At 30.4% G+C, this 12,642-nt stretch overlaps 1 protein-coding gene across 1 annotated transcript; it reads right to left on the bottom strand.

The window, feature by feature from the left end:
- Positions 1 to 342: 342 nt before the first annotated feature.
- LOC134698001 (glucose dehydrogenase [FAD, quinone]-like) lies at positions 343 to 5,900 on the bottom strand. The gene is made up of 4 exons (XM_063560290.1): positions 5,759 to 5,900; positions 3,822 to 4,033; positions 1,507 to 1,696; positions 343 to 350 (listed from the first exon to the last, which is right to left on the bottom strand). The coding sequence occupies exons 1-4, from the start codon at positions 5,898 to 5,900 to the stop codon at positions 343 to 345; spliced, it is 552 nt and encodes a 183-aa protein (XP_063416360.1).
- Positions 5,901 to 12,642: the final 6,742 nt, after the last annotated feature.

The raw sequence follows: 12,642 nt of genomic DNA, 5'->3' as shown, positions 1-12,642 counted from the left end.
TTGTGATAATTTTAAGTACTTTTTAATTGATTAACCATACAGGCAATATGTAGAAAGGATATTAATAAAAAGACTCATTTTGCGAATAATGATATCACATTTCATTTGCTTTATTAAAAAAACTCACTGAAAATAAATGAGTAAGTCCCTTACTCCAGATGTTTATTTAACATTGAATTAAAACAGCTAGAGTATGAAAATGATTAAAAAGAAAAAGAATACATTATAGGAGTAAGCATTTTTTTCTAGAGGTTATTGATGTGTACACCGGGGCAATTAACTCATAAAGTAATTAAAATGCCGAAAGACTTGTATGTAAAGTTTGTGAGTAGGAGAGCCGGTTCAATAACCTATAGAAAAAATATGTTTAATCCTTATAATTCTAAGGCCAATAAATCGCGGTTTTCATATTTTTTGTGTAAACGCTACTATAATAACCAGCAAATGCACAATTGACATGTCGCAACTAAGGAGTTGGCCGCCATATTAACTTCATTTTAATGAGAATTTATCAGAAGTTGAAGCGTCCAAGAAATAATCTTTCCAATAAAAGTTTTCATTCGAATGACGTCGTGTTTTGACATGACCTAATTCGACAAATCATTCATGATATTTTACGAATTTTCATTTAAATTTTAATTTTTACACATTTTCCAAGATTTTGTGCATTTACTTTATTTCTTCTTTGTTTTTTGGTTATATATGCATTAGAATAGACACTTGTTAGTGTTATGCATTTGTATTGTAATCTCAGTTTGCTGAAAATCCAGGGATTCCTGCAAACTTGTGTATCGCGCATGAATAAATTACGAAAATATGATTTATCGAATTGTAAACTTAGAGAAAAATTCTAATTGACCATTCCAATTTAAGTATTCATAGATATCATAGAAGAATTATTGAATTATAAATTGTAAGTTTAAAAAGTTTATGTCCAACTTTGCTAAAGCCTCTATATTGTATATACATACCAACCTTGGGTTGACAAAGAATTTTACTTTATTAACAACAATAATGAGATGTGGAATGATTGACAACTATACAGACAACCATAATTCTCCAAATCTTACAAAACAGCTGGTATATTAATTTCGACTGCAATGCAAAAGAGGGACGAAAGATAACAGAGATACAGTCAAACTTATAAATCGAAAATATTCTGACAACACCTGGCTTAAAATGAAAAAGACAAACAGACAAACAACAGAACACATGACAAAACATAGAAAACTGAAGAACTTTTATGAAATCATGATGTTCCTCTTTACTTTGGACACACACACACATCTATATCCTTAAGTATTAAACAGAGAAGCATTAAAAAAGCAGATCAAATCACATTTCAGATAGTAAAAAAAGATTTAATCATAATTGATTCTTAGTGTGTAATGTCCTTTTGTTCGTAAAATTTGGTAGTACAGATTTCTGTTAATTTAGAAGCTTTGAGTATAGTTGGGTTCGGTAAGTTTAATACTACAAGACTTTAAGTATAAAAGTATAACCTACTTGAGTCTCCGTAAGATGTATCTGTAGCATTTTCGAGTTTTCTGAAGAAGGGCAGAACATCGTCGTACCCCCAACCGACTGCCCCTTCGTGTTCCCATTGATCATAGCTGTTTCGACTGCCTCTTAAAATATTTTGTGCATTTATCGATGATGAACCTCCAAGCACTTTGCCTTGTGCTATGTAAGCCCTCTATATTAATAAAAAAAAATAGTAAAATTGGAATGTGCATCTTTCCTGTTAAAAAATGTTAATGTTTTTTACTGTTGGGTAATTATATGTGCATACCATGAAAATGATCAAAATGACTGGTTTTATATTTAGGTTAATTTGCTTCTCAATGTGCCCATATATTATTGTATGTCGACATATATTCATAAATAACTAATTACTTGTTGATCTTCATTTGTTTTTTTATTTTATCTAGAATCGAGCACAGGCTGAATTTCTTTTCGTAGTAAAGATTGGGCAAAATTGATACTATACAATGACATACGGAAGAGAATCACATATGGAAACTGATGAGCAACATAAAACAAAAATAAAACAAAACAAAAAAGTAAAGCGGAAAGTAATAAATTATCGATATGTTCTATTTCATGTTTGACTAGTATCTTAATGTAAACAAACAGAAAGTCTCAGGACATAAAGTCACAAATTTGATAGGACATACTTTCTTTTTATCACATAATTCCTTTTTGAATTTTAGGAAATTGCCCATAAGCCTTGATAAATGAAAATGATTGAATTTTAATGAGGTAAAGAATACATATATTGGCAGCATGAAGCCATTTAAGTTTCAAGCCCCTTTGACATTTTGTTTTCATAACAATTATTTGATCAAATTGATATTTAATGACTTAATCTTAATAACAAAGTTGCTTTCTATATAAAGTTCAATAAAAAGAGATAAACTAGTGTGCTCTTCTTAAAAAAAAAGAAAATCTAAAAGCTGAATTGTGACATTTTGTCCTTTGGCTTTTTGTCTGTGACTTTTTGTCCTGTGACTTTCTGACTTAAATTCGTATCTCAATGTTAAGTTACAAAAGAAACATTCAAAAACTTATGAAATAAGACAACAAACAGCAACAGTTGATTAAAACATAGTAAATAAATGTAATGCTTTTTTGTGATACTCTTTTGTCATTTAAAATGTTTAATGATTACATATAGTTATTTAAAGTTATAGATTTTGTCTAATGCTTAGTCCGTTTCTGTGTGTGTTACATTTTTATGTTGTGTCGTTGTTCTCCTCTTATATCTAATGCGTTTCCCTCAGTTTTAGTTTGTTATCCCGATTTTGTTTTTTTGTCCATAGTTTTACGAGTTTTGAACAGCGATATGCTACTGTTGCCTTTAATTATAGTTTATGGCTCTCTTTTTAATATAAACATGCTTTGATATTTAAGTGTTTGGTATGACTTTAAATTTTCATTTCAGTTCTTGTACTATGGATAACAAAATTATTCATTTTGTAATAAGTATTTCCCATCTTCATTACTATATGTACCTAACAACAAAATTATTAATTAGCCTCTGTACATTATTGAGTGTGGCGGCATGGTTTCCAAGTTATGATTGACTGAAATTGTTTAACATATTATACCATATTTCATCAAATTTGTATTTACATTGTTATGATTGAGCCATATGTAAAAGTGTAGTGTATTATCACTTGTTGGTGTTATGCTAGTAATTATGGGAGCCTTTATACCTTACTGGTTGGTGTGAGACGGCACACGAGCCTTTAATGGTTTACTTTTATATATTTGACTTGGATTGAACGTTGTCTCATCGGCACTTATACCACACCATCTTATATCTAATTAAAGCTTGTTTACATGTCTTACGACAAACATCAAACACCGCACTTATATGCATTCCTTGCATAAATAATTGAAATTTTAAATCCACACTTAATCCGTCGCATAATCTGATGCTACAATAGATGGAAAGAAGGTTGGATCGTGATTTTGACAAATTGAACATACAAATATGAATTACTCGTATGAAATCTGTCACCAAAGCGAAATGGTATACGATTTGTTCAGGAAAACCACATGTTTGACTTGAAATACTTAGCATTAACTGTTTGATTCAGTCTATTGCACCTTTTTAATATATATGTGTCTTATTCTTTTGAACTATTTTCGATTGTCTTACTTAACCGTTTCAACTTGACTTAAATGTTATTTGTTTATATATTGATTTTTATTCGCGACAATAGTTCTGTAAACATGTCAATCGCTCACCTGCAAAAAAAGACACCATTATGTAACTTTATTCAAAACATTATTTATATAAAAAAAGATATTACCTCATTTTCATATGCAAAATGGGAGTACTTTTGTTGAACAGAATGATATCCCCAATCTTTATCAGAACCTATAAGGGAAGCCCACAGAGCTGGTATTTGGGTTACGTCATCAGGTTCCAAATCGGACATTCCAGCCTCCAACAAAAGAACTGAAGTTTCATAATCCTCCGATAATCGAGTGGCAACAACACTACCTGCAGAACCAGCTCCTACTACAATATATATCAAACAATCTATATAGGTTATCTATTCATACAAAGTTTACCTATTCGTACAGATGTATGTAGTCAATAGCCGTACATTAAGTTCACTTGATAAGTAGTCGTGTTGTAAACCTGCTTTAAACGGTCGAAGAACCCAAATCAGCGCAATTTTATAATTAACTGTTTACAAAATGTTATTTTTTTTTAAATACTAAGGCTTTTCTACCTCAGCAATATATTACATTAGCTGTATTTCGCAAAACTTTTAGGACGTTTGGTCCTCAATGCTCTCCAACTATCTACTTTATTTGGCCTTTTCAACTTTTTTGGATTCGAGCTTCATTGATGAGTCTTTTGTAGACGAAGTTCGCGTCTCGCGTATATACAAAATGTCCTGGTATATATGATGAGTTTATTTAAAGCACACTAGCTCTGCGGACTGTCTCTGTTTATGACGACTGGAGAGTAAATTAAAGATAGGTCTGCTACTGAAGTCAACTTCGAAACCAGTTCTTCAAGAAGTTATTTTGTACCTTGAATACTGAATTAAAATAGACGTATTCAGCTATTAACTTTTGGCTTGTCAGCTGCTCGCAACTGTGTTTACTGGTTACTATGCCCAATTAACATCAATTAAATTGATAAAAAAAAATGATGATTTGTACTTGTTTCTTGATTAAAACAATGCAGTTTAAACAAATACAGTACGCTCCAAACTTTGATAGATATACACTTATCTTCCTTATCTGTCTTTTTGAATACAGCTTAAGTATATCTAATATTTCAAGGTATGAAGAGAATTTCAAGTAAACTTGATTAAATAAATCTATATTAGTGTAATCTAATTTAATTTTTTTCGCATCATTGTTACTAATCGAGAGTGTCCCAATTCTTCATTTAAAAAAAAAATTAACCAAAAGTTAGTAAAACTCGAGAAAAATTGTAAAACAAAAATATTTGATTGCATCAACAATGTAATAAATATATATATATTTGCACTTAATTGTAAAAATTATATAGCATGAAGGATTGCCTATTACTAATGACAGCATTATTAGAATACAGTGACCATGTTAATACCAAAAACAGAACAAAAATTCTCGTTGCATTAAAGTAAAAGCATATCAGTTTTTATTCAAAACGCTGATCAATCGCAAATATTCAGCAGAGCTTATACATCGTGCTCAATGTAAAACAACATATTTGACCGCATCAACCAAAACTGACCATAAATGTATTATATAATGAAAATCATATTGTGGTATCATTTATCAATTAATTCGTTTTTTTTTAGGATGGACTATACAGTATATATGACAAACACATTTGACTGTATCAGACAAAACTGATTTTTTATGAGAAATATGTTATCTTCAACCTCGCCCTGATATGACTCACAAAGGGTGTTTCTTAAAAACTATTTTAAAATCGTTGATAAGAAATGGTCAATAGTTACTTATGGTTACATTGGTAGTGAAAGAATTTTTAACATCGCCACATAAACAAAAATAAACAATACTTATTTTCATGTAAGCTCTCTGATAATTTATCATGAAATAATCTACCTTTTTCAATATGAAATACTATTGTATTGAAGCTTTTAAATTTTCAACGTGCACAAAACTGACAATCACTAATGAAAAAAACCAAGAACGTAACCTTCAACAAATATCTTTGTACGATCACAAACCTAAGTTATCTGTCCTAGTCATAACTCCAAATTTAAAAACTTACCAACGATGTAATCATACAGTTCTTTGAAGGGTTTCTCATAAATTCCTGGTGGATCAGGTTTCCGTTCAGGAAGAACCATAGCAAGAAAGTATACCAGAAAAGCTATTGCCGATTTACGCACTATCACTTCTGCGAAAAACATTTTCGCTTGACCAACTATTGGGTGACAAATAACTACCAAACAAAAATCAAAACAATAGAGTTAAATTCAACTACATTGAATTAATGCAAGCCTGGAAAGGAATATATCATATCAACGAGGAACTGAAAAGTAATTTGATGTTTTAACAGTTTCTGCAAGAAGTAGTTATATACATGTATATATGCATGTAGTTTAAAGGTATCAAATTTTATTTACAATTATGATTTATAAATTAAAAATGTTTATGATTTATCTGAGCATGCTATTGAGAAACATTAAAACCATATCTTATTTTTATCAATGAAAGGACTTGTATACTTTAAGAAATACAAATTTTCTTCAGATATTCTTTGTATATTAAATTCAGAAACGTGTTTACCTAATTTAGAATTTATACTGTAATCAGGTAATGAATCTTATATATCTAGTTTAGAGATAACATTACTAACTTCGTTTTTTTGTGTAAATGTTTCATCTTCAAAATGACAAATCCCCAAAATTTGTTTTCAATGAACGTCACCCTAAAATCTTACCTTTTCAGTAGCTGTTATCAAAAGAAAATGTAACAATACAACAACATATAAAAGTATGCATCATCTAACCTACCAGGTTTAAAACCTAATGTGCATCGGTGACGAAAGAAAAAATTATGTGTTACGGTTCATTTCTTCGATAAGTATTTGTAAATGTCATAGCATGTTAGATTATAATAAAAAAATACTGAGCTTCCAGAAATATTCAAAACATAGTCTCAGTACTATATGTTTGTTGGTGCAATAACGAATGATTTTCTATGATTTTCTATATCATTTCTATAATAACGTTCTACACTTTAATTTCCTTGCAATTCTTAAAACGTCTTGTTTTACCATGACGCGGTTGTTTTGAAGCACTTCAGTAACACGTTAAATATTATTTCATTCCAGTTAAAAATTGTTGTTGCAGAGGGAAAACCAGCAGAGAACCGAATTATATTGGAGTACTTTTAGTTCAACGAAAGTGAATGGATTGCCAAACAAAATGTTTCTTTTCAACATAACCAAAACTCTTTTTCCAATTTCGTTAAGTCTGTAAATCATGTTGCTGTTGTTGTTTTCTGCTACATTGTGACTTTTATTCTGAAAGCATGTTTTTTTTTTAAATCATTATAACTGGTTAACGTAGTTTATGTTTATAATATAACACATATCTTTGAGTTAGTTAAACAGTGAACGCTACGTTAAGAATTTAGTTGAAAATATTGATAATTTGAATCATTACTTGGGAATCCATTATTGGTATTTTTTTTTCATATTTCATTGTTTTTTTTTCTTCAAAAATACATTAGATAAGTGATGTGGTCTGATTTGATAATACTACAAAATCTAGTAACACCTCTCAGTAGCTTTATAATAGAATTGAATTCATGTTTTAGACTCAGATTATTGACGTGTTAATGTAACAATGAGTATCTTGACTAACTTTAAACTTGCTTGTTCATTGTGGTATGCTCCACCTTACAAATCTATCGGTTCTTTTAAACTTGCGCGAGAATATTGTAGCGTTGGTAATTCAGTGGTTTACGGAAATAATAATATAAGTCTTTTAAAATTAAAATAAAAACACTTTTATTCGACAGTATTTTTGCATAGTTAGTATGTAACGTGACACTGATGATTATGAAAGTATCAATACTAATAGTAATATTGTTTCAATAGCAATCACTTAATATGTACTACACAAAATGTAAACATTTGAAGCACCTGGCTTTTCATTAAAAAAAATCTATGGTCATATTAAATGTTAAAACTGTAAATCTCCATTATCAATCATTATTCTAAATGTCAATATGTATGCCTCGTTGAAAGATGCAGAAAGCGAAAACTAACTAAGTACTTTTCAAATTGAAAAAAATACATAATATATATTTTGATATACATAAATATATATATATTTAAAAAAAAAGGCATAATAGATATTTTGATATACATATATATATATATTTTCTGACGCCCAATAAACAAGGAATTTACCTCGGAGTTCATCAGTATTTTTGTGATTTTACTTTTTGCTATTTAAGCAAATCCAAATACCAAGATTATAGGATCATTATAGGCACTTTTCAACGTAGCTTTACCATGTTAACTGTTCAAACCATTTGACCTTTCCTTTAATGCATCTTTTGTTACAAATATTCAGATAACGGTGTTTATCAAATAACATAACAATAATTTCTTCTAAAAGTTGTATAAATTGAAGTTTTATTTATGGAAGATATAAGCTCGAATAGTCCATTTAAATTTATTTGAACTTTACTAAATTTGTATTTCGCATCTCTTTTATAAGACGGAGATGTAATACAATTGACAAAGACAAGATTTAATGCAGCCAAGCAAACCGCCATTATACTCCTAAATGCACTCTAAGAATGACATGGGTAAACCGGTAAAGATTGTAAACTTATTCAAATTTTTCACCCCGATATGGCATAAAAATCAATACTGAAGCGTCACTTCCGATCTTGATACAAATATGAGGAGTGGTAATCTAAACGCCTCTCTCGAAAGCTGGATAGGCCCATTTCTGTGACTTATCATATTGCTGCGATAAGATAATAAAAAAAAAAAGAAACATTTATTTCAAATTGATGTTCCTCAATACAAAATCTTTTTTATGTTTTTCGGTCCAAAATTTGTCATTTTACATTTTTTGTAGTATTCATATTCTCTTCGTGCATTTACATTGTCGATCGTTTACTTATAGAACATCCATACGATGACCTTTAGTAGTTAAAGTTTTTGTCATTAAGTCTGTGTGTATAGTTGTCTCATATGCAATCATATCACATCTGCTTTTTTTTATATATATATATATATATATATATAAAACACGAATATTAAGTCATAAATCGTCATTTCAGATTCATGAGGAGTCAGCTGATTGTTTTGGTAGAAAAATGAAGCAGGTACTTCTTATTATTTTGAAGATTACAGGTAATGCTTTACGCTTAATGATCTACTCACTGACATTATCAAGATTGCTTGATTTCTTGATTGACAACATATTTGTTACGTTACATTCCAATGGGAACCAACTGTACCGCTCTTCTTGCCGATTTGTTTCATTATTATCATGAGGGCAGACTGACGTCATACAGGGACTTCTTTTGAAGAACGATAAGAAGTTATCAATATCCTTTTACTTTAGTTTCCGCTATAAATGATGTTCTCTCACTAAATAATTAAAAATTTGGTTACTATGTTGAACGCATCTATCCAATTCAACTAGACATAAAGGATACAACAGATACAGATAAGTCGGCCTCATATATTGACTCACATCTAGAAATTGTCAATGAGGGTCGGTTGAAAACAAAACTTTACGACAAAAGAGATGATTTCAGCTTTCCTATTGTGAATTTTCCATTTATAAGTAGCAACATTCCAGCAGCACACGGGGTATATATCTCCTAATTTATACGATATTCCCGTGCTTGCATTTCCTATCCGATATAATTATTTACATTGACATTAAAAGATCAAGAATGCCCCAACGTCCCGACCAATTTATGGTGGGGTTCGTTTTGCTTATTCTTTAGTTTTCTATTTGTCATTTGGACTTTTGTTTGTCTGTTTGTCTTTTTCATTTTAGCCATCATGGCGTTGTCGGTTGGTTTTCGATTTGTAAGTTTGACTATCCCTTCACTGGTATCTTTCGCCCCTATTTTGGTGGTTATGGCCATGTTGGTTGATCGACAGAAAAAAAGTGGACTTAGTTTAGTTGAAATAGCTAGATCACGTTGGTTTATAACAGTTGTCTCATATGCAATATTACGTACCTCATCTCATTAATTCTTTTACAAGGGACGAAGACAACGACGAACGCCAAGTACTGACAATACACCTTATCGCTATTTATTTAAAGCTTCTAGCATCTTACAATCGGTAACAAAAGGTTAAAACAAAAACTTTTTAAAACCAAAATATAAAAAGGTAGCTCAGTTATTGATGCAATACAAAATGAAAAAGATTTCATAGATTTGGTACAATTTGATAAAGCAGTTGATATTTCCCGTTGCCACTTTTTTTCTGTCGATCAACCAACATGGCCATAATCACCAAAATAGGGGCGAAAGATACCAGTGAAGGGATAGTCAAACTTACAAATCGAAAACCAACCGACAACGCCATGATGGCTAAAATGAAAAAGACAAACAGATTTACTCTCAATACTTAAGTCACACAGATATAAGAAAAAACTACATTTTACCCCTATGTTCTATTTTTAGCCACGCTTACCATATGGTTTGAGTTAATCTTAAAATAGAACATTGAAAATTCAAACAAAAATAATTATGCAAAAACATCAGAACACAAATAATTATTAAAGGTAATTTTGTTTGGAAAGCACTCACTTAATGTGTACTACCGAAACTGTAAACGTTGGTAGCAACTGGTTTTTAATGTTTTTTTCTAAGGTCTTGTTAGATGTTTAAGATGTTGATCTCCATTTTCCATCATTATTCAAAATGTCAATATGTATGCCTCGTTGAAAAATGCAGAAAGCGAAAATTAACTAAGTTTAATTCAAAGTAAAAAAGTATTGAATATATATGTATATCTTGCTATTACAGCAAAAACAAAAAACAATATTATAGTATTATTTTTCAACGTAGCTAAATCGTTCTAACCATTTAACATATCGTTTTATTTATCTTTTGTGCCACAAAATCAAATAACGGTGTGTATCTAATATCAGGACAATCATATCTTGTTAAAGAAAAAAAAATGTAGTTGTACGTAAGGATATATAAGCTTGAAGAGTCCATTAAGATTTATTTGAATTTAAGTAAAGGAGCAGGTTCCGTAGGACCCCTGTTTGGCCCCAAAATATATCAGTTTTTGCAAAATTGTTATAATGAAAATTTGAAGCTATTTATTGGAAAGTATAATACCTCTGCTACATAAGTATGGCCTGATATTTAAAAAAGTGAAATATTATGACTGATTTGATAGATTTTTATATTTAAGCTTCAATATAAGCGTCTGAAATGATTAAATTAGTTTAAATCTTACAGAAAAACTAATTGAATGGACTTAGGTGTACAAAACGAGTGGGAAATCTTCCATCTGATGAACATCAAATTTGAGGACAAAATGGGTCTTACCGTACGTACTATTTTGTCTTTCGCATGTCTTTCATAAGACGGAGAGGTTACTCAACAGACAAAAACACAAATAGTAAGTCATAAATCGTCATTTCAGGTTAATTACTTTTAGCTGATTATTTTAGTAGAAAAGCAGATACTTCTTATGATTTTGAAGATACATTACAGGTTATGCATTTTACGTTAATGATCTAATTAAGGGCATTATCAAGATGCTTGATTTCTTGATTGACAACATATGTGTTTTGTTAGTTGACATGCTTTTCACTGTTGGTTTTCCAATGGGAACCAAATGCGCGCCTCTTTTTGTCGACTTGTTTCATTATTATTATGAGGCTGACTTCATACAGGAACTTCTTTTGAAGAAAGATAATAATTTAGCAATATCCTTTAACTTTACTTTCCGCTATATAGATGATGTTCTCCCACTAAATAATTCGAAAGGAGTGGGTCCGGTAAGGGCCGATTTTAGCCTCAAATATCAGGTTCAACTGATAAAAGATTTTGCACACTTTTTGAACACTCTAGTGTCTATTTCATTTGATTTAATTAGTTTATGTGAAAGATTTTAAATGATTTAGTCATTAAAACGCTCTGACTCAGAGATGAAAAAAATATCAATGATGCTAAAAATTATAGCGGACGCATCCATGTTCATCCTTAACTTTTATATATGTTATGTATTATCATCAAATACAACTTTATTTCAATATTAAGAATGAACACAAATACGGCAACTTTCATTTCAGACAGAAACCGTCTAAAATTTAACTAAAATGCTAAAAATGTGAAGATTTCAGTAAATTAACATGACTTAATGATGCTTATACCTAATATGTGTGCATTGAATTGTCAAAAACAGCACATATTTATGAGCAGAAGTATTCTACTTTCAAATTAATAACTAAAAGTTTACATTTAAACAATTGTGTAAAACTGCTATATTTCGGGACCAAAAAAGCGTCTTACTAGACTTATTCCTTATTTGACTATGTTGAACGCATCTATCCCATCAAACCAGAGATAAAGAATACAACAGATACAGTTAAGTCGTCCTCATATCTTGACTCACATTTACAAATTGACAATGAGGGTCGGTTGAAAACAAAACTTTTCGTCAAAGGAGATGATTTCAGCCTTCCAATTGACAAATTTTGGATGGGGTTCGTGTTGTTTATTCTTTCTATGTGTCATGTGTACTAGCGTTTGTCTGCTAGTCTTTTTCATTTTAGCCATGTCGTAGTCGGTTTGTTTTTGATTGTAAGTTTAACTGTCCTTTCTCTGGTATCTTTCGCCCTTCTTTTTGGCTATTTCGACTGATCGACAGAAAAAAAGGACGAAAAAGAAAGTGGACTTCGTTTAGTTGAAATATCTAGGTTACGTTGGTTCACAATAGTTGTCTCATTGGCAATATTACGAAACACGACTCCTTATTTATGTAACAACGGAAAACGACGACGACGAACGCCAAGTAATGACAATACACCTTATCGATATTTAGTCCAAGCTTCTAGCATCTTATATTCGGTAACAAATGGTAAAACATTATTCTAGCATCTTATATTCGGTAACAAATGGTAAAAATTAAAAAATTAT

Source organism: Mytilus trossulus, chromosome 14 (genome assembly GCF_036588685.1).
Source record: "Mytilus trossulus isolate FHL-02 chromosome 14, PNRI_Mtr1.1.1.hap1, whole genome shotgun sequence".
Lineage (NCBI taxonomy): Eukaryota > Metazoa > Mollusca > Bivalvia > Mytilida > Mytilidae > Mytilus > Mytilus trossulus.
This window is presented reverse-complemented; position numbering and strand designations above follow the sequence as displayed.

What these genes read in the sequence shown, in the direction of transcription:
- LOC134698001 (XM_063560290.1), bottom strand. Translation starts at nt 5,900, where the DNA reads ATGTTTTTCGCAGAAGTGATAGTGCGTAAATCGGCAATAGCTTTTCTG. An exon ending in ACTGTATGATTACATCGTTG is followed by an intron (nt 4,034 to 5,758) that starts GTAAGTTTTTAA and finishes TATATATTGTAG; the next exon opens with TAGGAGCTGGTTCTGCAGGT. An exon ending in ATTTTGCATATGAAAATGAG is followed by an intron (nt 1,697 to 3,821) that starts GTAATATCTTTT and finishes TTATTAATATAG; the next exon opens with AGGGCTTACATAGCACAAGG.